This window comes from Mixophyes fleayi, chromosome 4 (genome assembly GCF_038048845.1).
Source record: "Mixophyes fleayi isolate aMixFle1 chromosome 4, aMixFle1.hap1, whole genome shotgun sequence".
Taxonomy (NCBI): domain Eukaryota; kingdom Metazoa; phylum Chordata; class Amphibia; order Anura; family Limnodynastidae; genus Mixophyes; species Mixophyes fleayi.
The window spans coordinates 313,043,114-313,068,646 of record NC_134405.1 but is presented as its reverse complement, the minus strand read 5'-3'; the positions used below and the strand labels follow the sequence as shown (position 1 = coordinate 313,068,646).

Here is a 25,533-nt window from a genome sequence, read left to right as displayed (position 1 = left end):
TGCAGTATCAGTCCAGTGGTGCTGTGTGCTGTGCTCTGTCCTTCTGAGGTCAGTGGTGCTGCTGGGTCCTGTGCTGTGTCCTGTTCAGTCCAGTGGTGCTGTGTCCTGTGCTCTGTGCTTCTAAGGGCATAGTTATTTCCCCAATATTCCCCTGTGTTTAAAAAAATAAAAAAAAGTTTTTTTAAAAAATACCAAAAACTACTTTAATATTTTTTAATTACCACAAAATTTGCACAACCAATCCTGCAGTATAAGCCCATTGGTACTGCAATATTACCAAGTTCACACATTCAGCAGTAAAAGTCCAGTGGTACTGCAATATTACAAAGTTTACACATTCTGCAGTATCAGTCCAGTGGTGCTGTGTCCTGTGCTCTGTCCTGCTGAGTTCCGTAGTGCTGCTGGGTCCTGTGCCGTGTCCTGTTCAGTCCAGTGGTGCTGTGTCCTGTGCTCTGTGCTTCTAAGGGCATAGTTATTTCCCCATTATTCCCAAGTTTTTAAAAATAAAAAAAAAGTAAAAAAAAATAAAAAATTTAAAAAAAAAAAAAATATATAATAATTATAACCAAATTTGCAAAACCAATCCAGCATTATAAGTCCATTGGTACTGCAATATTACCAAGTTCACACATTCTGCAGTATCAGTCCAGTGGTGCTGTGTCCTGTGCTCTGTCCTGCTGAGTTCAGTAGTGCTGCTGGGTCCTGTGCCGTGTCCTGTTCAGTCCAGTGGTGCTGTGTCCTGTGCTCTGTGCTTCTAAGGGCATAGTTATTTCCCCACTATTCCCAAGTTTTTTAAAAATAAAAAAAAAGTAAAAAAAAATAAAAAATTTAAAAAAAAAAAAATATATAATAATTATAACCAAATTTGCAAAACCAATCCAGCAGTATAAGTCCATTGGTACTGCAATATTACCAAGTTCACACATTCTGCAGTATCAGTCCAGTGGTGCTGTGTCCTGTGCTCTGTCCTGCTGAGTTCCGTAGTGCTGCTGGGTCCTGTGCCGTGTCCTGTTCAGTCCAGTGGTGCTGTGTCCTGTGCTCTGTGCTTCTAAGGGCATAGTTATTTCCCCACTATTCCCAAGTTTTTTAAAAATAAAAAAAAAGTAAAAAAAAATTAAAAATTAAAAAAAAAAAAAAATATAATAATTATAACCAAATTTGCAAAACCAATCCAGCAGTATAAGTCCATTGGTACTGCAATATTACCAAGTTCACACATTCTGCAGTATCTTGTGCTACATATAATGGAGACCAAAAATTTGGAGGATAAAGTAGGGAAAGATCAAGACCCACTTCCTCCTAATGCTGAAGCTGCTGCCACTAGTCATGACATAGACGATGAAATGCCATCAACGTCGTCTTCCAAGCCCGATGCCCAATCTCGTAGTACCGGGCATGTAAAATCCAAAAAGCCCAAGTTAAGAAAAAGTAGCAAAAAGAGAAACTTAAAATCATCTGAGGAGAAACGTAAAGTTGCCAATATGCCATTTACGACACGGAGTGGCAAGGACCGGCTTAGGCCCTGGCCCGTGTTCATGACTAGTGGTTCAGCTTCACCCACGGATCTTAGCCCTCCTCCTCCTCCCCCCCCCTACAAAAAATTGAAGAGAGTTATGCTGTCAGCAACAAAACAGCAAACAACTCTGCCTTCTAAAGAGAAATTATCACAAATCCCCAAGGCGAGTCCAAGGGTGTTGGTGGTTGTCAAGCCTGACCTTCCCATCACTGTACGGGAAGAGGTGGCTCGGGAGGAGGCTATTGATGATGTAGCTGGCGCTGTGGAGGAACTTGATGATGAGGATGGTGATGTGGTTATTGTAAATGAGGCACCAGGGGGGGAAACAGCTGATGTTCATGGGATGAAAAAGCCCATCGTCATGCCTGGTCAGAAGACCAAAAAATGCACCTCTTCGGTCTGGAGTTATTTTTATCCAAATCCAGACAACCAATGTATGGCAATATGTAGCTTATGTAAAGCTCAAATAAGCAGGGGTAAGGATCTTGCCCACCTAGGAACATCCTCCCTTATACGTCACCTGAATAACCTTCATAGTTCAGTGGTTAGTTCAGGAACTGGGGCTAGGACCCTCATCGGTACAGGGACACCTAAATCCCGTGGTCCAGTTGGATACACACCAGCAACACCCTCCTCGTCAACTTCCTCCACAATCTCCATCAGATTCAGTCCTGCAGCCCAAGTCAGCAGCCAGACTGAGTCCTCCTCAATACGGGATTCATCCGAGGAATCCTGCAGCGGTACGCCTACTACTGCCACTGCTGCTGTTGCTGCTGTTAGTCGGTCATCTTCCCAGAGGGGAAGTCGTAAGACCGCTAAGTCTTTCACAAAACAATTGACCGTCCAACAGTCGTTTGCCATGACCACCAAATACGATAGTAGTCACCCTATTGCAAAGCGTATAACTGCGGCTGTAACTGCAATGTTGGTGTTAGACGTGCGCCCGGTGTCCGCCATCAGTGGAGTGGGATTTAGAGGGTTGATGGAGGTATTGTGTCCCCGGTACCAAATCCCCTCGAGATTCCACTTCACTAGGCAGGCGATACCAAAAATGTACAGAGAAGTACGATCAAGTGTCCTCAGTGCTCTTAAAAATGCGGTTGTACCCACTGTCCACTTAACCACGGACATGTGGACAAGTGGTTCTGGGCAAACGAAGGACTATATGACTGTGACAGCCCACTGGGTAGATGCATCCCCTTCCGCAGCAACAGCAACAGCTGCATCAGTAGCAGCATCTACAAAATGGCTGCTCATGCAAAGGCAGGCAACATTGTGCATTACAGGCTTTAATAAGAGGCACAACGCTGACAACATATTAGAGAAAATGAGGGAAATTATCTCCCAGTGGCTTACCCCACTTAGACTCTCATGGGGATTTGTGGTGTCAGACAATGCCAGTAACATTGTGCGGGCATTAAATATGGGCAATTTCCAGCACGTCCCATGTTTTGCCCACACCATTAATTTGGTGGTGCAGCATTACCTCAAGAGTGACAGGGGTGTGCAGGAGATGCTTGCGGTGGCCCGCAAAATTGCTGGACACTTTCGGCATTCAGCCAGTGCCTACCGCAGACTAGAGGCACATCAAAAAAGCTTGAACCTGCCCTGCCATCACCTCAAACAAGAGGTTGTGACGCGCTGGAACTCCACCCTCTATATGCTGCAGAGGATGGAGGAGCAGCAAAAGGCCATTCAGGCCTACACAGCCACCTACGACATAGGCAAAGGAGTGGGGATGCGCCTCAGTCAAGCGCAGTGGAGACTGATTTCCGTGTTGTGCAAGGTTCTGCAGCCATTTGAACTTGCCACACGAGAAGTCAGTTCCGACACTGCCAGCTTGAGTCAGGTCATTCCCCTGATCAGGCTGTTGCAGAAGCAGCTGGAGAAAGTGAGGGAGGAGCTGGTAAGCCATTGCGATTACACCAAGCATGTAGCTCTTGTGGATGTAGCCCTTCGTACGCTTTGCCAGGATCCGAGGGTGGTCACTCTTTTAAAGTCAGAGGAATACATTCTGGCCACCGTGCTCGATCCTCGGTTTAAAGCGTATGTTGTGTCTCTGTCTACAGCGGTGCAAAGACCTGCTGGTCAGGAGATTGTCCTCTGAAGAGGACCGTGACATGCCAACAGCTCCACCCTCATTTTCTTCCACATCTATGGCTGCGAGGAAAAAGCTCAGTTTTCCCAAAAGAGGCACTGGCGGGGATGCTGATAACATCTGGTCCGGACTGAAGGACCTGCCAACCATTGCAGACATGTCTACTCTCGCTGCATTGGATGCTGTCACAATAGAAAAAATTGTGGATGATTACTTTGCTGACACCATCCAAGTAGACATGTCAGACAGTCCATATTGTTACTGGCAGGAAAAAAAGGCAGTTTGGAAGCCCCTGTACAAACTGGCTCTATTTTACCTTAGTTGTCCCCCCTCCAGTGTGTACTCGGAAAGAGTTTTTAGTGCAGCGGGGAACCTGGTCAGTGAGCGGCGAAGGAGGTTGCTTCCTCACAACGTTGAAAAAATGATGTTTATAAAAATGAATAATCAATTCCTCAATGAAGTACAGCACTGCCCTCCAGATACTACAGAGGGACCTGTGGTTGTGGAGTCCAGCGGGGACGAATTGATAATGTGTGATGAGGAGGAAGTAGACACTGTAGGGGGAGAGGAATCAGAGGTTGAGGATGAGGACGACATCTTGCCTCAGTAGAGCCTGTTTAGTCTGTACAGGGAGAGATGAATAGCTTTTTTGGTGTGGGGGCCCAAACAAACCAATCATTTCAGTCAAAGTTGTTTGGTAGGCCCTGTCGCTGAAATGATTGGTTTGTTAAAGTGTGCATGTCCTATTTCAACAACATACCTCTCAACTGCAGCTCATCCCTCCTCTGCGGGGATAATGTCTCCTGTGCTCTGACACGTCACTCTGTGTACTCTCAGCCTCAGGATCTGACACTACAGCTACCATGCCTCTTGTAGCAGCCCTCACTCCAGGGCCTCTTCCATGTGCAGTGTCCCCCTCTCTCTTGGGTTCACTATAGTGGCATGGAGTTCTCCCCCTCATCCAGGGCACACATTCCTTGCCCTGGCTCAGTCACCACGCTCAGACTTCCAGGCAATGCTGGGGGAGCCTGGGAGCTTCCACCCCAGGTCCCCAGCTACAACTCTCCTCTCCTGTGTCTTCTCTCTCTTTCTGACACTTTAAAGATCGTGCCTTTAAATGAAAAAGTCAGTCTTCATTGCACGACTATGTGCAAGTGCAACAGGGACATTTTTTTGGGTTTACAAAGTCAAACAATAACACTTCGACCCTGTCTGTCTGGGGTCTCTCAATGACGAATTGTCTGTAGCATGTTTGGAGGAGGTATTGTGGCCCCGGTATCAAATTGGGTACCGGGGCCACCCCACTATGCAGTCCAGATACTTGTTTGGTGGAATTCCGACACGTGGAGGGTTTTTTAATTATATTGTGGCCTCGGTACCAAATTGTGTACCGGGGCCACCACACTACGCAGTCAAGATAGATAGATGCGTATTGCGTATTATAGATAAAGTACATTCAGTGGTGTGGGGCAAATTGAAAAATATTCCAAATGCACTGACATTATCAAAAACAAGAGGTTGTCACACGCTAAAACTCCAACATGTATATGATGGAGAGGATGGAGGAGCAGCCGTATGTGTAGTGTAATGCAGATCTGTTGAAGGTTTTTTATATATTTTATTGTGGTGCCCAGTGCCCACTCCTCTACGCAGTCCAGATACATTTATTGGTGCGAATCATAAAAGTTCAGGGTTTTTAATACATATTGTGGTGACCCACTCCTCTACGCAGTCCAGGTACATTTATTGGTGCGATTCATAAAAGTTCAGGGTTTTTAAGATATCTTGTGGTGACCCACTCCTATACGCAGTCCAGGTACATTTATTGGTGCGATTCATAAAAGTTCAGGGTTTTTAATAGATATTGTGGTGACCCACTCCTTTACGCAGTCCAGGTACATTTATTGGTGCGAATCATAAAAGTTCAGGGTTTTTAATATATCTTGTGGTGACCCACTCCTCTACGCAGTCCAGGTACATTTATTGGTGCGAATCATAAAAGTTCAGGGTTTTTAAGATATTGTGGTGACCCACTCCTCTACGCAGTCCAGGTACAATTATTGGTGCGAATCATAAAAGTTCAGGGTTTTTAAGATATTGTGGTGACCCACTCCTCTACGCAGTCCAGGTACAATTATTGGTGCGAATCATAAAAGTTCAGGGTTTTTAAGATATTGTGGTGACCCACTCCTCTACGCAGTCCAGGTACAATTATTGGTGCGAATCATAAAAGTTCAGGGTTTTTAAGATATTGTGGTGACCCACTCCTCTACGCAGTCCAGGTACAATTATTGGTGCGAATCATAAAAGTTCAGGGTTTTTAATATATTGTGGTGACCCACTCCTCTACGCAGTCCAGGTACATTTATTGGTGCGATTCATAAAAGTTCAGGGTTTTTAAGATATCTTGTGGTGACCCACTCCTATACGCAGTCCAGGTACATTTATTGGTGCGATTCATAAAAGTTCAGGGTTTTTAATAGATATTGTGGTGACCCACTCCTCTACGCAGTCCAGGTACAATTATTGGTGCGAATCATAAAAGTTCAGGGTTTTTAAGATATTGTGGTGACCCACTCCTCTACGCAGTCCAGGTACAATTATTGGTGCGAATCATAAAAGTTCAGGGTTTTTAAGATATTGTGGTGACCCACTCCTCTACGCAGTCCAGGTACAATTATTGGTGCGAATCATAAAAGTTCAGGGTTTTTAAGATATTGTGGTGACCCACTCCTCTACGCAGTCCAGGTACAATTATTGGTGCGAATCATAAAAGTTCAGGGTTTTTAAGATATTGTGGTGACCCACTCCTCTACGCAGTCCAGGTACATTTATTGGTGCGATTCATAAAAGTTCAGGGTTTTTAATATATATTGTGGTGACCCACTCCTCTACGCAGTCCAGAAAGATACCTTGTTGCAACGTTTTGGACTAATAACTATATTGTGAGGTGTTCAGAATACACTGTAAATTAGTGGAAATGCTTGTTATTGAATGTTATTGAGGTTAATAATAGCCTAGGAGTGAAAATAAGCCCAAAAACTTGATTTTTAAACTTTTTATGTTTTTTTCAAAAAAAATCCGAATCCAATACCTTAAATCCGAACCGAGACCTTTCGTCAAGTGTTTTGCGAGACAAATCCGAACCTCAAAAATAACGAAAATCCGGATCCAAAACACAAAACACGAGACCTCAAAAGTCGCCGGTGCACATCCCTAATACACACACACATACATACATACATACATACATACATACACAATGCTACTGACACACACACATACATACATACATACATACATGCATACATACATACATACATACAAGATGCTGCTGACACTGACACACATACATACATACATACATGCATACATACAAGATGCTACTGACACACATACATACATACATACATACATACATACAAGATGCTGCTGACACTGACACACATACATACATACATACATGCATACATACAAGATGCTACTGACACACATACATACATACATACATACATACAAGATGCTGCTGACACTGACACACACACATACATACATACATACATACATACATGCATACATACAAGATGCTACTGACACACATACATACATACATACATACATACATACATAATGCTGCCGACACTGACACACATACATACATACATACATACATGCATACATACATACAAGATGCTACTGATACACATACATACATACATACATACATACATACATACAAGATGCTGCTGACACTGACACACACACATACATACATACATACATACATACATACATACAAGATGCTGCTGACATACATACATACATACATACATACATACATACATACAAGATGCTGCTGACATACATACATACATACATACATACATAATGCTGCCGACACTGACACACACAACCCCGCACTTACCTTGTTCTATCCGCGCCGCGCTCTGCTCTGCCATCTTCTGACATGGGACGGCACCTATCACGTGGTGCGCGTCCCATGTCACAACAGAAGGGAGGATAGGCTTTAAGCAGCAGCCAGTTAGAAGGTGGCTGGTCCCGGAGAAGGGGTCAGCCACCGAGTAAGTGAAGCTAGGGCGGCCCAAAATAGTGTTTTTGGGTCCGGCCCGGGGGACATCTGCCCCCCGCCCCTGATGATAGTACAAGAAAAAGGCACTGGACATAAGTGAAACAGACGAAAAGAGCAACACCAGCTAAATAGTCCCCACAAAATAAATTATTGTGTATTTTTGACTATGGATTAGGACTCAAGATAAGAAAGGGCATCTCCCTCAGTTTGCTCATCATCCTTACTCAGGGCCGGATTAAGGGAATGGAGGACCCTGGGCTAAGGGGGCCTCCATTCCCCCGTGAGGCCCCCCGCCCCCCCCCCCCCCCCGTGATCCGAGCTGCCCCCACATCCCCAGCACTTACCTCCTTCTCCGGCGTGCTGTACGCTCTTTACTGAGGAGATCTCGTGAGAGTGAGACTCATGAGATCTCCTCAGTAAGGAGAATACAGCGCGCCGGGGAAGTACTGCAGTGAAAGTGCTCAGCAGCACTGATTGGGCTGGGGGCGCCCCCGCCCCTGACCGATCAATACTGGTGCTGAGCACTTTCAAGGGCCCCCTGGATGCCATAGGCCCCTGGGCTGTAGCCCAGTTAGCCCTATGGTTAATCCGGCCCTGTCCTTACCTCAGTCAGCTGCTTTTCCAGTAGTATAATCAGTGGTGCAACTTGACTCTGACTGACAGCGTCTGAACTCACTTCACTTGTTACTATTTCAGAAGGTTACTTAGGTTACATAAAGCAAAAAGGATTCCCCGGTCTGCAGGACTAAGGTAACACGTCCATCTGCCCCTATCTCAGCTTGCAGTGCTCTGGCTGCTGAGGCATATAAAGGATTGAATTCCTCCTTGTTGGTGGCTCTAGCTTCAGTTGGTGGCAGATTATATTTGTGTCGCAGTGTTCTGCAGGAAGCTGCCGAATGTTGGAAATGGACACATATTTGACGGCCAACCCTTTAGTTTATTTACTTAATTTTTTTTACCCTTTAATAAATCAGCTCCCATAGTACAATGCAGAGCACATATTGTAGTCCACATTGTGCTGAGAGAGGCAGGAAGGGGGAGGGAAGTTGTGGGTCAGTGTAGGCTGATTACAGTAAAGGTTTGTTCACATAAATGGGACCGATTTAGACCTGGACACAGTCGCATATACACCTGTACACCTGTCAGGAGCCTCATCTGGTGGCTGCTGGAGGGCAGGTGCAACAATCCGTGCTGATCATAGAGTTGGTGATAGAAATTGATTTTGTTTAAGTGCCTTTTGCACATTTATATCCACAAATGTTCCCAATTTTATGCAGCCCTTATGGATTTTGCAATTGTAAATGGCATTTTGCATCTTCCCAAGTGAGTAGTATTCTTTGAAAGTACGGATTAGAGTGCAGATTAGGCATCAAATTGTGCACCTGCACAAAAAATGTAATATTGTTTTGCAGGCAGAGATTATTAAAATGGTATTTAAGGATTGAACAGTTCAACAGATCATATATATGGGGACAAGATCTGTTTATTAGTTGCAAGTTTCACTCCCTGTAAAAGGACTTGTTCTATCCACTTCTTCAGTGGTGATAAAGCCATCGTCATTGGTCTATATTTTTTATGGCATATCTACTACACGTCTGCTTTGTACGGGGAAAGCACATTTCTAGGAGAATTTTCCCCAATATGACAAAAATATCTGTAATAAAGAAACTCCTTATGTCCCCTCACTCTAATGGATAACTTTAGACATAAATGAAGCTAAATCGAGCAGTATGTTTGGAGAAAATGGAAAAATTTAAATGTGTGCGGTGGCGATGAGGCCCAGAGGTGAGGGAGGCCTGGCAATGCTCTGGTCCCAAAAAGGCATGGAGACCTGCTCTGAGAAACGGCGCATGCGCACGGGCGCACTGCGTAAATGGCGCATGTTCAGAAAAGGCCCCCAGTCTGCACTGGGGTCAAGTGTTCAATTCCTGACCATGGCCTTATCTGTGTGGAGTTTGTATGTTCTCCCCCTGTTTCCTCCCACAATCCCAAAACATACTAATAGGTTAATTGGCTTCTATCAAATTGACACTAGTCTGTGTGTATGTTAGGGAATTTAGATTGTAAGCTCTATTGGGGTAGGGACTGATGTGAATGCGTTCTCTGCAGAATAATTGGCGCAATGATGGTGATAATTTTCTAACTTGCACAAAGTTAATTGCTGATTGGTTACTTTGGGTTTAGTGCGGATGTGAACATTTGAGCAGTGATGCTAAATTACCCTCAGCGAACACTCCATCAAAGTGTTCAATAAAGATTTAAAACCTGGAGACTACGATTTAAACTTAGATAACGTTATATTTTAAGTCAAAGTAATGGAAAAATAAGTGTACTTATAAAAATCTTACAAACGTTCTGTGACCAGTGCAGACCATGCTTTGATTGAGAGTGTCCAAACCAGACATATATTAGCAATAACTTAAAATAAATAGTACAATATATTTATTAGTGCTTACTTTATAGTGTAACTAAAATATTAAAAGCACAGTTGCCACAATGATCATCTCATGCATCATCCCTCCAGCACCTGTATTTCTGAGATCAGAGATTGACATTCTCTATGGCCCTTCCAGCTGTGATTGTCATGTAAAGGACTAGTAAGTATAGCATGTCAAATATTCTTATATAAATCTCCTTTCCTACATCACGCTTCATGATGCTGCCATTATATCACTTTATATCACCCTCTGGTCTATAGACTGTAAGCAGGGGCGGACCCAGACATTTGCCCTACCCGGGGCGATTTTAGGGGGGGGGGGGGATTTAGGCCCCGCCCCCTTTCTGTGTTCTAAGGCTGCCGGCGGCTGCACAGTATGTGCAGGTCCGTTCAGCAGTGACAGTGTGCTGTCCCGCTGCTCTGATTGTGTTTAAAACACAACCAGAGCAGCCGGGCAGCACACTATCACTGCTGAACGGACCTGCACAGTGTGCAGCTGTCGGCAGCAAGCCCCTGCTAGGGGGGGGGGCGATCGCCCCGATCGCCCCCCCCCCCCCCTGGATCCGCCACTGACTGTAAGAAGGGGACACAATGTAGCTGTGTGGACAATGTCAGCTGGGTGAGTGTGAACTTGCATGGTTAGAGAAGAATATGGGGAAGGCTGTTATGTTTCTCCTGCAGGGCTCAGCCAGGAAGGCTTTGAATAAAAATATATTGCATTTATATCTACTGGTACGTTAACCAAAACCAGAATAAGACCCTATGGAGTCCTAGGCAACATACTGGTTTTGAAAGCTAGGAGAGAGCTTAGGTTGGTTGCCTAGTGGATGATCTTCAGCATCACAATTTATTTATATAGCGCCATTGATTCCGCAGCGCTGCACAGAGAACTAACTCACATCAGTCCCTGCCCCATTGGAGCTTACAGTCTAAATTCCCTAACATTCACACACACACACACTAGGGTCAATTTTGATAGCAGCCAATTCACCTACCAGTATGTTTTTGGAGTGTGGGAGGAAACTGGAGCACCTGGAGGAAACCCATGCAAACACAGGGAGAACATACAAACTCCTCACAGATGAGGCCATGGTCGGGAATTGAACTCATGACCCCAGTGCTGTGAGGCAGAAGTGTGCTGCAGAATTAGTGGCGCTATATAAGTAACTGATGATGATGATGATGATTGGTTACCTTATCTCTGTGACCTATGACAGAGCTTACGTTACTTCTAAGTAAAGCAAACATTGTGTTAAAGAGCAGCGGCATCCTTGCGGCTTTGTATTACTATATGGTAGCATAATAGGAAAATAATATGGTGGCAGGATGGGGATATATAGTGTGGTAGAAGCAAGCAAATAACGGAAGGGTGAAGTTGACTTGAATCTACACACCCTTACTGTACTGAACATACAAGTGAACTACACCCTGACCTGTTTTTCCAAGGTAAGTACACAAGTATAGGATAGGTAACCGAAAATGCAATAAATTTGAAGCAAAGTGGCATTTTGATATGGTGCAAATAGACTTACGCCTACCTGTAAATCAGGCCCTAAGCCTCAATGAAGATGCTTCAATTCAGCACCATGTGTCTCCAGAATAGTCCATGGAGACACGTCTCAATATTGAGGTGCGTAGAAAAATTAGCGGAGATTCCTTACCATAATGGGCGGAAATGTGCGCATCCTAACATGATCGGCGCACCTCGTTCCTTAATGAATCTCTCCCTTTATATTAGGCAGGCGGATGTACTGTATGTGATGGAGGTTGGTCTATATGTTAGACAACTGGGCCTGATGTACACAATATTTCCTTTTTCTGTTGTCATCTCATGCACACTAAGTAACTCAGCTCTGTCTTGATATGCACAAGTCACACTAAGTGAAGATGTCAGGTCTGCAAGGTGATTGTGTTCCTCTAATGACTGATGCCCAGTTATATTACCTGGATCTGTCTGCAGCCAATCACTGACAGCTCACTTGTGGAGCCACAATCCCGGGTGCAAGTGATGGACGCTAGTTTGGAGAAATTGTGACCTCAACACAAACAGCAGGTGAAGCATGAAATAATGTTGTTTATTTTGGAGCTGGCTATACAGGGTAAACACGGCAATGCAAGCACATACATCACATCTAGTTAAATATACCAAGCTATTTCTTAGGACAGAAAGAGGACAAGAGACCAGGCCCAAAATGTACTATAGGGCCATTCAGTACATAAATACAAACTTTAGTTTCCTCTTTTGCATACATAGAAAAATAATGTATTGTTGTGCTTTTCATGCGGCAGTTTATTGAACTTTGGCAGATTCTGTTTTGTTTAGTTTTGACATTTTTAAATGATGCTCAACCTCACTTGTAAATCCAATACTAGTTCTGGTGTTACATTCTCCCAACACCAACTCTCACAGTATAACATCTTTTAGCCGGGACAGCAAGTATCAGTGTGCGGTTGTTCTGGAACCTTCTGTGCTATAACCCCATAACCCCAATAGGATTTATTGCATATTTGACAGGTAACCAAAAATCTAATTATGGAACCACGATTGACATTTCAACCCACAGATTGCACACCTATGAGTAAGGATACTCCAGAGCTCTTTTATTTCCACAAGACTCTGTTTTACTTTGCATAAAAATAAACATCACAACATATTGTTTTAAAGAAGCAATTTTTTTAATTACTATCTTTCTCCAGCAGAGGGTGCTATGCCTTCTATCTCTATTCTCACTGCTTATTTTCTCCCATCAAACCTGCAATCTATCTATAAATTGACAGGCATGCATTGTGGTGATGTACAACATAAAAAAAAATCAGTTTGTAGATTAGTTTAATACTCGCTGCACAGCTTCACGCTGCCATTCTTTTGTAATGGATTAAGTAACCTACAAAGATGTGAGCTTATATAGGACATTGTGATATTATTTAAGTCAGAAATAATATTTTGTCAAAAGTCTGTATGAGTTAATACATACTCAACATACAACAAACTGAGAGCCAATGAGCAGTGGGCTGTGACTAATGTGAATCTGTCCTCTAAAAAAAAAAAAATACAGTAGAGGCAGCCATTTTGTGGACTACACCAAAACTCTGAAGTTTTTTAATAAGGTCACTGGTTCCTAGTCAGTTCCTTTCTCATGAATATTGGTTTAACCCACAAAATGGCTGCCTCCACTTTGGACGTTTGTGCGCACGAGCAAGGGGCGTGGTCATGCTACAGGGGGCGTGGCCATGTCATGCTGGTGGGTACCACATCCCCCTGGGGGTTAGAAGTCTCTGGCCCACACCAGACAAAGCCATACCTAAAGCGTTAAGAGTAATAACTTACTTTCAACTGAAAATAAATAGACAGAGATAAAATTTGGCACACCAGCTGTTGTTTAATTCCCATCATTACCATTTCGACAGATAAGAGTTATAGTCAAAAAAAAATTGTGTCACCTATTCCTGATGGCAGTCATAACAAACGTACAACTTAGCACCACGGTTTGTGTCTACTTTAGCTAAGTGCTGATATATGTTTGGCATCAGTTAACTGAAGCGACTCCATTTCCTTTCTTTGAAAGCTGCAGTGTCCAGACCCAAATAGATGTTTTTTTCAGATACAGTAATGCACGTCGTCTTAATATCTATAACACGGGCGCTCTGCATGCTTAGCTCACCCTTTAAAGGTCACAGGGCTAAGAATAGAATGTAGAACTTACATCACAGCTAAACATCAGCACCTGTAACTGTCCAACAGCCAATGACCAATCACAGCACAGCTAGACCCGGTGTACACATGTTAGGGAAATACAGTATCTGCTATATAAACCCTTTCCTGTCTGGCCTATGAGCTCTGAACACACTTCCGCTCTGTCTCATCCACTCCATGTTGTGACAACTGACTGTAATAATATTAATATTACAAGAGACATCATGGCAACCATTGTCGCTCCTACTGGCTGAATATTCTTCAAAACTTGGACCGCTGAAGTTTTCCTATCTCCTCATTATAATAGATTGCAGTAGTCCATGCTGTATACTTTTCTTTAGTTCTGAATAAACTACACAGTAGTTTTATTGCCTATGCAGCTCTTAGTACTGTATCTGATTGGAATCCTCATGTGTATATAACTTGAGACTTTCTTATTTATATGCAATTTCCAGTATTGTGTTCTATGTGCAGTTAACGGCCTGATTCATTAAGGAAAGTAAGGCACAAAAAATGAGTACGTTTTCTCCTGGACAAAACCATGTTACAATGCAAAGGGTGCAAATTAGTTTATTATTTTGCACATAAGTTAAATAAGTTTTATGTAGCACAAAAATACTTTATTTCTACACTGAAATTTAAACTTGATCTAGGACATGCTCTACCCCAACTATCAATCTGTCCACACATTTTAAATTGACCTCCCCCTCCAATGCAACATGGTTTTGCCAAGGTGCAAAGTTACTCATTTTTTTTTGCTTTCCTTTCCTTAATGAATCAGGTCCAATGTGTTCTGTACGTCCGGACAGCTGAACAATACTGTTTGTCTCGGGTTGCATGTAATTTTCAGTATCTATGCATGTTATGTGCATGTTCAACAGCACATGACCACTTGTCTTGTATGTGATTCTCAATATTCATTTTATTGTGTGTGCTGCATAAAATACAATATACATAGCACGCCTTATTCCCGTTAGAAGTGCACATTATGTACATGTCCTGACTTTCGTTTGGATTAACAGTTCCACAACTCTCAACCATCTGAACCTTCTTTAATTCAATCTACTTTATTTTTTATCATATTATAGTATACAATTGATGTTGAGCATCATTTAATCTTGCTTTACACCGATGGGTTAGTCTGTGGCAGCATTACTTACACGTACTTCACAATCTGCTGAAACACTTTATTAACAATCACATTACTTATGATTCAGGGTGGTCAGAAACTGGAGCGGTGCATTAAACCGCTTCTCAGAACATCAGTATAATCCTGCCTATATCATGTTCCACAAGTCTTTCATCTTACAGGAATTTTGCCGTCCTCTATCTACGTACACGATCTAGATTTTGAATAAGGTTAAAGGACCACTGAAACTAAAGTGCAAGTTGCCTTATGTAGGTATGTAGCTGCTGGTAACATTCACAAATATAGAAAACACACATTTCATGAATAGCTGTGATGGCGAGGGAAGTATTTTTATCTGCAAACCGGCCTTTCTGTCAGGAAACCTACTGAAGGCAATTTAATACTAAAAATAAGTTTTCTGGCGTTGAAATGGCTGATAGCAGAGAACAGTAGCTTGTACATAACAGGGTTAGATATAATCCTAACATTGCATTACCACATAGCAGATTATTCCTAAACTGGCCCCTCCCCTTAGATTGAGCCACGTGACAATTGGTTGCATGCATCACCAGCCATAAACCAGTGGTGTGTGAGAGGAAACAGCCTATCACTGATTGGTCCTCTCACGCACACACCCACTACGCAGCCATTTAAATAAGAAAGGTAAGAAAAGACTTCCAACTGAGTAAGTGTGTTCACCATTTATTCAAAGGCAGGGTCGGTGGCAAGCACAGGCGTTGGCAGGTGCCGTTCCACCATGTGGCCCCCGCTCTCGTAGTATATGTGGGGTGTGGCTGATTGACACAAATGCGTAGTGACGCTTATTTCATCAGATTCTGCTTTTAGGAAACCATCTAAGCCAAGAGTATTTAATGCACTTAGATACTTGTTTGTGTCCAGCTTCTTGATAAATGTATGAAAAGTTAAATGGAAACACACAGGTCTAATATATAGATCTAACATAGATTCAAGACTCACTGTATGGGTGAAGATTAAGTGATCATTATTATCATTCAAATAATGGATTACATTTTCCAGGTCTATCATGGTACCGGTCCAGATAAAATGAGATCAACAATATATATTTTCCATTTACAAATATAAGTGCTAAAATGATTTTTGGACCATATATGGAAAAATTCCCCAAATCCCATAAGGAGATTTGCCAAGCTCTGAGCTGCTAAGGTCAGTGACAGTGCCCTCTAGTGGCCGGATGAAGTAAAATATATGTGAAACGCGTAGCAGGAGAACACAAAAAGGGTTAACTCACTGCATGCTGAATTGTGTAAGGGCAATTTGTATTTTATTACCTTTGGATGATGGTTAACATGCTTGAGCTATTGGAAGTGTATTCTTGTCTCTACCGCACTGCCTGGTGTATACGTTTGGATTTCACTGTGGCAGTGAAGGGGTGTCCCCCATGGGTGACAGCAGCTTTCTTTTGATGATGTGGTTCTCCTTCCTTGCGACTTTTCTGTATTATAGAAAGAAAACCGACTGCATGTATCAGTCCCTGGGGGTCGGGCGAGTGGTCACCTTGAAAAAAATGTTTCCTAGGTGGTAACTTCTATCACAGTCCAGAAATGTTTACACTTACATTTGTGAATATTACAAGATGCCTTTTTTATATTGGCTCAATATATATTTTAGGTTTTGTGGTCCTTTAAGCAGAATGTTTCACTCTACGCGTTTCTCAACCACATCCATCACAAGCCTTACACGGTCATGCAAGGAGCTGATCAGTTGCCTTACCCTTGAGTCAGTACCTTCACTTTCACAAAAACAAACTATTTTTCTTTGGCATTTTGCTTCTAACGTCCCTCATTCTTGCCGAAGAAACATTTCAACAGTACTTTTTACCGTTCGTGTCTTGAGGCCCTGTACACTTTCAGTGCAGTGGAAAGTTAAAAGCATTTATAGTGCATTGATAAATGTGCAGTGTCAAAAGCCTATGCGTAAAATACTGTGAGGTTTATCAGTGCAAAGCCAGGATGGGGACGAGCCCCCAATCTCAGGTCTATTACACCCACACCCAGATAGATACTCCTGTTATCAGATTCTGAATGAAAAACAGTTCTCATCATTCATGGGCAAAACAATCCTTCCGAACAGTTTGATAGGCATCCCAGGCAAATCAGTGGAGCATTGAGGCATCTTGTGGTTGGATTTGCACAAAAGTTTACATAGGTGATCTTGGGAAGCGTTCAATGTTTATATAAAAAAAAAAATACAGCATTGCTGCTTTTTTCTATTACATAATTGTTCCCATAATTATTTTTTTTTATATTCCAAACCTCACAGTGACAGCTAAATAATTTTGATTATCTAAGTCATATTCTTTTTCTTTCATTCAGTCTTCGCTATAGGTTGCTTATAAAAAAAATTGCTACCGCTGGATTAGAAAAAATTATTGTAAAAAAATAATGGATGCTGATTTCAAGGAAATTTCATAAAATTTACAACATTTTACCAAAATTGTTTAAAATAGTCCACATTCTTTACAAGGACATTCATTTTACTTATTGGGGAATTATTTAATTTTCAGTGGTTTCCTAGGCTTCTTCTGCGCTTTAATCAGTGAAGTCGGAACTGATCTGTTTGAATTTAGTATTTTTAATTTTTACATTTATTTGCAAATATTTGGCAGTATCGGACGTCTTGAGCTCACTGGATCCACTGGACTGAGTTGGTGTAGACCAGCACTCATGGTGGACAGAATTATTTATGGTGTGTAAGTGAAAGGTGAGGGTAGACTATCTCTCTTCTGCCTGATGCCCCCGTACCAACCCCTAGGGGAGAATGGATAACTACGGAATCCTGGAGATTTTGCCCCAGAATCTTCAGACTCTAGAGAAATGTCGGAACCTGTTGGAGACCTTCTTCCTCTTGGTGTAGCTGGCAGAGAAGATCCATTGCGCATAGTGGGACTCCATGGTGTGTTAATAAGAGTAGGGGACTGAAGACCTGTACCTCCCCATGGTGAGGAGCTCTTGCGCTTTGCTGCATTGATGATATTACGGGCAATAAGAGCTTTCAGATTATTCCCGCCTTTCTGGTCATTCTCAATTCTTAAAGGAGAAGGGGATTGGGACCTTTCACTCCAAGCTGGAGACATGGAACGGGTGGGTGGAGGACTTAGAATTACCGAACCTTCATCATAACCCGACAAGGAAACCGATGAGCTTCCCCATCCTTCCGATGATCCTCGATGTAGAGAGGGTCTGTTGCTTGAGTTTCCTGGCACAAATTCTCTAAATTTCTGTTGACAAACAAAAATAATAATATATTGATGTTTATTTAGAATGGTTTTAATGGTTCCCAATGAATATAAAAGTTACATTTTCTGAAATGTTCAATTATAATAGATGACCTTTCTGATCTCTGATTACTGACGTGAATGTTTATAACAAGACAAACTATTCTTTTTTAATTAAAAATGACACATTCATAGTCTGGAACAAGTGATTTAATCATATTAAGCTGTGTTTAATACTATCAATACTACTCACAATAAAACACTCGCTCCTCCAGATGCTAAAATATTAAAATACAAGGCACTAGAGCAGAGTAAGTCATACTTGCCAACTTTCGACAAGTGTAGTCCGGCAGAGGGGCGTGACTAGGGGGTGGGGCACGTTCAAACGCATCATTTTGGCCCCGCCGCCCGCAACAAAACGGCATGTCCGTCAAAATGACGCGATTCACCGCAAATCGCGGAATTTAGGCTAGGCAGTTGCCGGATGCAGGAGACTTGCCATGAGTCCGTGAGACCGACCCGAATTTCGTTAGTCTCCTGGATATTCCGGGAGAGTTGGCAGGTATGGAGTAAGTGCTTTAAATCTTTTGGGTTGTGATGTAAATACATGAGTAAAAATGTCATAATAATGGCAGATATTATAACCCATACAGCATTTATATGTTTCCTTACAACAGTGATAGACAACAAGATGGGCAGCCCTCTAATCTTTAAAAGGGAAGCACACTGCCCTTAATCTGAATAATAAGTACAATCAATAAATGTAATAAAAGAAACAGACACCTATCTGTAATAAACATATCAGCAGCCATTTGTAACATGTGTTACAAGCTGACAATAGAGCAGGAAGAAGCAGGGGCGTAGGTGAAGGCACTTTTATATTTACACATTACTTTAAGAAATAAATTAATAAACTATTTAGTTTATGTAGATAATATTTTACACGAAACTTAATATTTTTTACTGTTTTTATTGCTGGAATAAATGTCCCTACATTGTGGGGCTCCAGTTGTTGCCTCTGTAGCATTTCTCAACGACTTGTCGTTTAGTTAAGCGATAGTTAATCGCATTCTACATACTTATTGACTTTCAACGCGGAGGGAAGGTATGTAAAGAAGAGGCGGCCCTAGTTGTGTCATCACTCACCTGGCCAAGGTGGGCGTTGCCTGATGGTGTGATTTGCATAATCATGGCAAGTTCCCTGCCCACCTTGCTAGCAGGTATGCACCGTTGCAGTAGAATTACCTGCTGACTTGGGAGTAAGGGAAGTCTCCCCCTAAATCGTAAGTCTTCCGGACATTACGGGTCAGTAGGCAACTTCTGTAGCTAGATAGTCTGTGGTAGTAACTGAAATTAAACTACAACATTCATACAAGTCATCTCTGCCAGGTTCCAGTGACATACAGGTGTCTGGGTGGAGGACTTTCAGTTATGTCAGTTCTATTTACAGACAGACAATTGCATTTTTCAGCAGCTAGAGATCAGTACGTGCACGTGCACACCCTCAAGGACTGTGATGATATAATGCTGTAATCGTGCACTACAGATTGACACTATGGCAAATGTACAATTGTTTCCTACACCCTCTTTTCCATTGTGTTGCCGATTCAGGGAGTGTTATATATAAATAAATGAGATGTGCGTATAATAAGATGTCATCAACAGCACCGCCCTATCAATTAGACTCCATCATACTGCTATGTACTCTGTTGCCTGCTAGTCCACATTAATACGTCACTGAATGAATGTCAGTCTAATAAGACAGTTGTAACAATAATGAGGAATGAGGGCAGGGCCAATGACCTATCATGTGGATTGTACTTGGAATATTTGTGAATATCAGATTTACATGTATAGAAGTATATACTGAAGCTGAAGCTGCAAGAGAGAATGTTGCAGTGCCTACTGCAATAACGATTCGCGTAGAACTGAGCAATGCTGTGATTCACACCATCGTGCAGCCAGGGGCGGTGCCCCAATGACGCGTTTCACCGCAAATCGCATCATGGCTCCGCAATTTGCTGATCCGGTAGGGTAATTTACTCCCAGGCGAACTCCCCGAAATTCACAAGTCTCTCGGACATTCTGGGAGAGTAGGCAAGTGAACTCGGCACGTGCAGATCTGTACCAGCAGTCATAGAAGGGCACCATGGCATCTTGCTACACCACTAACTATATACTTTATTGCCAACATTACCTGTGCACATTATGCCCACAAGTGGCTACATAGTAATGCCCAGATGTGCCCAAACACATTGCATCCAGCAGTGCCCACAATCATTATGACCACGAGTGTCTCCTAAACATAAATATGCAGTCGCAGTGCTCAGTTGTATGGTACAAAAACTATATCAGCTGATACAGGATGTGCATGATTATTACTTCTTAGCCATCTTCATAAGAGGAGTTGTAATGCAGAATATTAATGACAATGATGTTAAACAGTGTTGTCAAATATCAAATTAAGTTTAATGTTCAGAAATGACTTTCTGTTTAATGTTCAGCTTGCAGTAGATTCAGACCTCTAAATGTCCTATTCCAGGCCTGGCCAACCTGTGGCTCTCCAGGTGTTGTGAAACTACACGTTCCAGCATGCTTTGTCAGCTATCGACTGGCTGTCTACTGGCAAAGCATGCTGGGGCTTGTAGTTTCACAACAATTGGACAGCCACAGGTTGGCCAGGCCTTTTCCATATATTCCCTAGGAGTTGCTAGAGAGACCTTTTTCACTAATAGGTAAAGATAAACATATAGGGCCCGAGTCATTAAGGAGAGTAAGGCAAAAAAGGAGTAAATGTTCTTCGGGACAAACCATGTTACAATGCAAGGGATGCAAATGAGTTTATTATTTTGCACATAATTTAAATAGTGGCTGTTTTTCATGTAGCACACACAAATACTTGATAGCTTATTTCTACACTGAAATTTAAAGTTGATCTAGGACATTCCCTACCCCTAATATAAAACTTATCCCACATTTTAAATTTACCTCCCCTCCAATGCAGCATGGTTTTGCCCAGGTGTAAAGTTACTCATTTTTTATGCTTTGCTCTCCTTAATGACTCAGACCCACGCTGCGAAACCAACTAACTAGGCGTCTTCCATCTAATCGCTGCCAGGACAATTCAGGTTTGCAGGATTGATTTCGGGAACAGTGGGGTTACCAATCATACTGCTAGTAAAGTGCAGGACTTTTATAAAAGCATTCTGCCAAAAAATAAGTATTTGAAGTGATTTTATTGGTGCATTCCTTTCTTTCAAAATTTTATTTTTGGTCTCCCAGATTTCTGCATTTTAAAAGTTAATTTAAGGAGTATCTATTCAGACCATACTTGCCTACTCTTCCGGAATTTCCGGGAGGCTCACGAATTTCGGGGACCGGAAGAGTAGGCAAACCTCCCTGATCCTAAAAAATGCAGAAATCCACGGCATTGAATATCAGGGGGTCGGGGGTTAATTGTGCCATTAAGCTCCGTCCTCACTATGCAATTTCAAGGGTTTCGCAGAGGACAGAGTGACAAAGCTGGCAAGTATGATTCAGACACGTGAAGGTGATACATCATACATGGCAACATTAGAGATATCCCTTCCGGAGATTCTGGAGTCACCTAGACTATACGGGAGAGTAGGCAACTATGTGATACATATGGTATATTATGCTGACTTAGAACAAAGATAATTCCATGATAATGGAAATTCTGGCTCTATGTATAAGTGTGATATGTAACCTGGTAAATGTTACAAAAAAATCCTGCTGTCACATTACTGCTAACGAAGCTGTTTATGATCAAATGTCGCAATTAGGGATGTGTAACAGATTTCAAAGGCAATGAAAACCCCTGGCCGCATGGCAGTATCTATCACCACTAGCTAGGGGCAGGACCTGGCTGAAGAGGACCTCTCCAGGTAGGAGCCAGGTACGTACGGCTGTTGCCATAGACCCCTTGTCAATCTCACAAAACATTGCGATGGGGCCAGAGGTTTCCATCCCCTTTACCAGAAATATAGTAGCGTGCAGAGAGCAACTTCCGAGAAAGTTAGCATGTAAAAAGTACAGTTAAGCCACGTCTATAACATATCAGAATATATTATTGGTTTATTTTCATTTTAACTCTTATTTACATAATTGTTATCTGTAATGTGATATTTTACAATTTATTTAAAGCAACTACTCCACAAGGACGGATATGAATGTTTTTGCGTTTGCCTAGGACGCGGGCTGCGTTTGTTTTCATAGTAGAGATGAGAGAACTGTTTTCTTTCAGCCTGTCCTGATTCTATGTATGCGGAACAGAGTAATATCTATCATCTATAAGGTGAGATGTGGAATATTTGGGACTTTTGAAGCCTCTTCTTCCCCCACATTGTCCTCTGCTGCAGAGAATTACCATGTGACTTTTCAACGCTCTGATTAGTGAGATCAAACCCAATTGGTTTATTCATGTGATTTACCTTCAGGCAGTATCAGACATCGTTCTACAATGACACTTTCTGATTAGCAAACCGCAGTGTTCTATAATGAGGACACACTCAGTCAACGCAACATGAAAGGGAACAGAGAGCACCACTGCCCTGTGCTTTACATGTTGTAACAGTGGAATTGTTTTATTTTGGTAAAAGCTCACTGAGCATATCCTCCCTTTAGAACTATATGGTTTTGATCATTCTAGATGCATCTAATCCTCAATTTACATTGTGTATACACAGACCCATGCATGTGAAATGAAATGTTCTGCTTCCATAATTCCCCACGTATCTCCTCATTGCAGTTACTTGACTGAATGAACTAATTGGTGAGAAGGTATTTTTCTTAACATCAACAAATTAATTAATAGGTACAGGTAACAGCAACAGGAAAATAAGTGGGAAAATCAGAACCGGATCATTTAGTACCTGCATATGTTGGAGAGGCATTGTATAATATATATATATATATATATATATATATATATATATATATATATTAGAGATGCTCACTGACCCCCGTGAAGTGGTTTTGGATCTGGATTAGCTTTGTGTTTTGGTTTTGGCAAAACCGCCCTCGTGTGTTTTGATTTTGGATTTCATTTGTATTTTTTTTAGAAAAATTGCTAAAATATGCTGAAATCACATAATTTTGCTCTTTTTTTGATCCTACATTATTATTCACCTCAATAACACTAATTTCAAGTCATTTGCAGTCAATTTTGATCACCTCACAGGTCACAATATTATTTTCAGACAAATACTGTAGCGACCTGGCTGGGTGGTAAGCGACAGAGCAATGACACAAACACACGGCTGTTCCTAGCACATCTAGGACACATTGGCACACAGCAGTGGCAGAAAAGAAAAGTCAAAAGAAAAGCCTGCAAGGCTTAGTATTTGTATTTCAGCAATGACAATTAGCAATGGAGCAATGGAGCTCTTCTCTTTGTGTGTAACCTATATAACACTGTACAATTTGACTGCAAAGTCAGAAGAAAAGCCTGCCAGGCCTAGTATTTGTATTTTTCTGCAATGAGAATTAGCAATGGAGCTCTCCTCTTTGTGTGTTACCTATATAACACAGTAGAATTTAACACCAACCCTGACAGCACTAGTATTTGTATTTTTCTGCCATGAGAATTAGCAATGGAGCTCTCCTGAATGTCACTGTAGACTTTTTTGAACACTGCTACCCAGAGCCGGATTTAGACCTCATGGGGCCCTAGGCAAGATACTGGTTTGGGGCCCCCTCCCTGAAAAAATCCATAGCACTATAGTTTTTTAGCATAACATATACCCCTATTCAGGGGCTGGTTGGCAGACTTTAGCCTGGGGGGGGCAAGCATATAGCACTGGTCCATAAGTAGTGTCCCATTTTTAAAGGGTGGTCTCACCGCCGGCCCTGGGACGGCCCTCTGGGGACCGCTGGGCCCTAGGTAATTGCCTAGGTTGGCTAGTGGTAAATCCGGCCCTGCTGCTACCCCTCCTCTTTCAATTATATTTGGCTGACCAACTGCTCTACACCATACTTGCCAACTCTCCCGGAATGTCCGGGAGACTCCCGCATTTTGCGAGAGTCTCACGGACTCCCGGGAGAGTGTGGCCATCTCCCGGAACTGCCCACTTCACTAGGAAGTGACCCACTTCCTAGTGAAGTGGGCAGAATTAGGTCCCAAACGCTGCGATTCCCGGTGAATCACGGCAAAATGACATGTATTTTGGAGCCCCGACCCAATCGCGCCCACCTCCCATGGCAGGCTCCCGGAAACCAACTATTCAAAGTTGGTAAGTATGCTCTACATAGTGTGCTACCCCTTCTGTATCTCTCTTCACATATATATATAAGGCATATGTGACTTGGGAAGAATATGAGGTGGGAACTTACAAGTAGAGCCCAGTGCCCAAGGTCATCTTTGTACAGCCTTGTGGCGCATCTACTGCCACTGGTACAAAGGTGGGGTCACACATCTCAATTCTCCTAGGTTTGAACTAAAGGTAAGCTTTCTCTCTAGAGAACTGTAAGAATGACAGAACCATGCACAGTGCACAACATGATCCTGGAGGGTGTTCAGGATTGGTGACCTAGATCTGCACAAAGTACATACAGCTTTGGTGACGTTACAGTCTGCCGCCTATATGCAGCTTAGAGTATTCTGACAGCAATGCCTATAGGATTCCTACAGTGAGGTGCTCATTCTAAAAAAACAGTAGGGGTCATACTGCAAACAAAGATTTTACCTATCCTTTAATGCAAATGATGTTTAATTCACTTTTGTAGGTCATGGGAAAGAATGCTCAGTGTTTCTATGCATAAGAGAGCTTATCTTTGTGGATATTCTACCTATCCCATAGTTACCAGCTGCCCCTGGTTTTCCATTTATCATCTGTATACAACCTCTCCTTATGTTTTACATACAGAGTCAATTGGTTGGGACAGTATCCAATCATATAATAATACGCTTAGGAAGCCAATTAATACTGTTGACTAAATGAAGAACCTTCCCGTGTTGGACGATATTATATAAAAGCTAATATTTATGACCTATTAATATGCGGTGATAACACAGAACACGGCTAGCAGTGGTAAGAGAAGTCTTACTGCATTGCCGACCAGTCTTGGTTCATCTGCACATGCGTGACCCGAAACTATCATTCCCGACTTATGCTTACAATTCCACTTATCAATAAATAAATAAATAAAGCACCTTTTGAAAAATGAAAAAATATATGCAGATAACAATAAATAATTATAATTATGCCTGGTATTACAATAAATAAAATACTTTACTTAAATAAAAAAAATATTCTGCTATCTGCATACTAAGATGGCAATAGTGAAAGGAGGAT

The 25,533-nt window shown here is 42.2% G+C and overlaps 1 protein-coding gene across 2 annotated transcripts in view; it reads right to left on the bottom strand.

The window, feature by feature from the left end:
- Positions 1-12,195: 12,195 nt before the first annotated feature.
- The window catches only part of SYNPO (synaptopodin), a 97,246-nt gene continuing 83,908 nt past the window's right edge, over positions 12,196-25,533 (bottom strand). For both annotated transcript variants that reach the window (XM_075210064.1, XM_075210065.1), the window contains one exon: positions 12,196-18,223. In XM_075210064.1, coding sequence (XP_075066165.1) covers positions 17,687-18,223 — 537 coding nt within the window. In that variant the 3' untranslated portion in view covers positions 12,196-17,686. The remainder of the gene's footprint in view (positions 18,224-25,533) is intronic.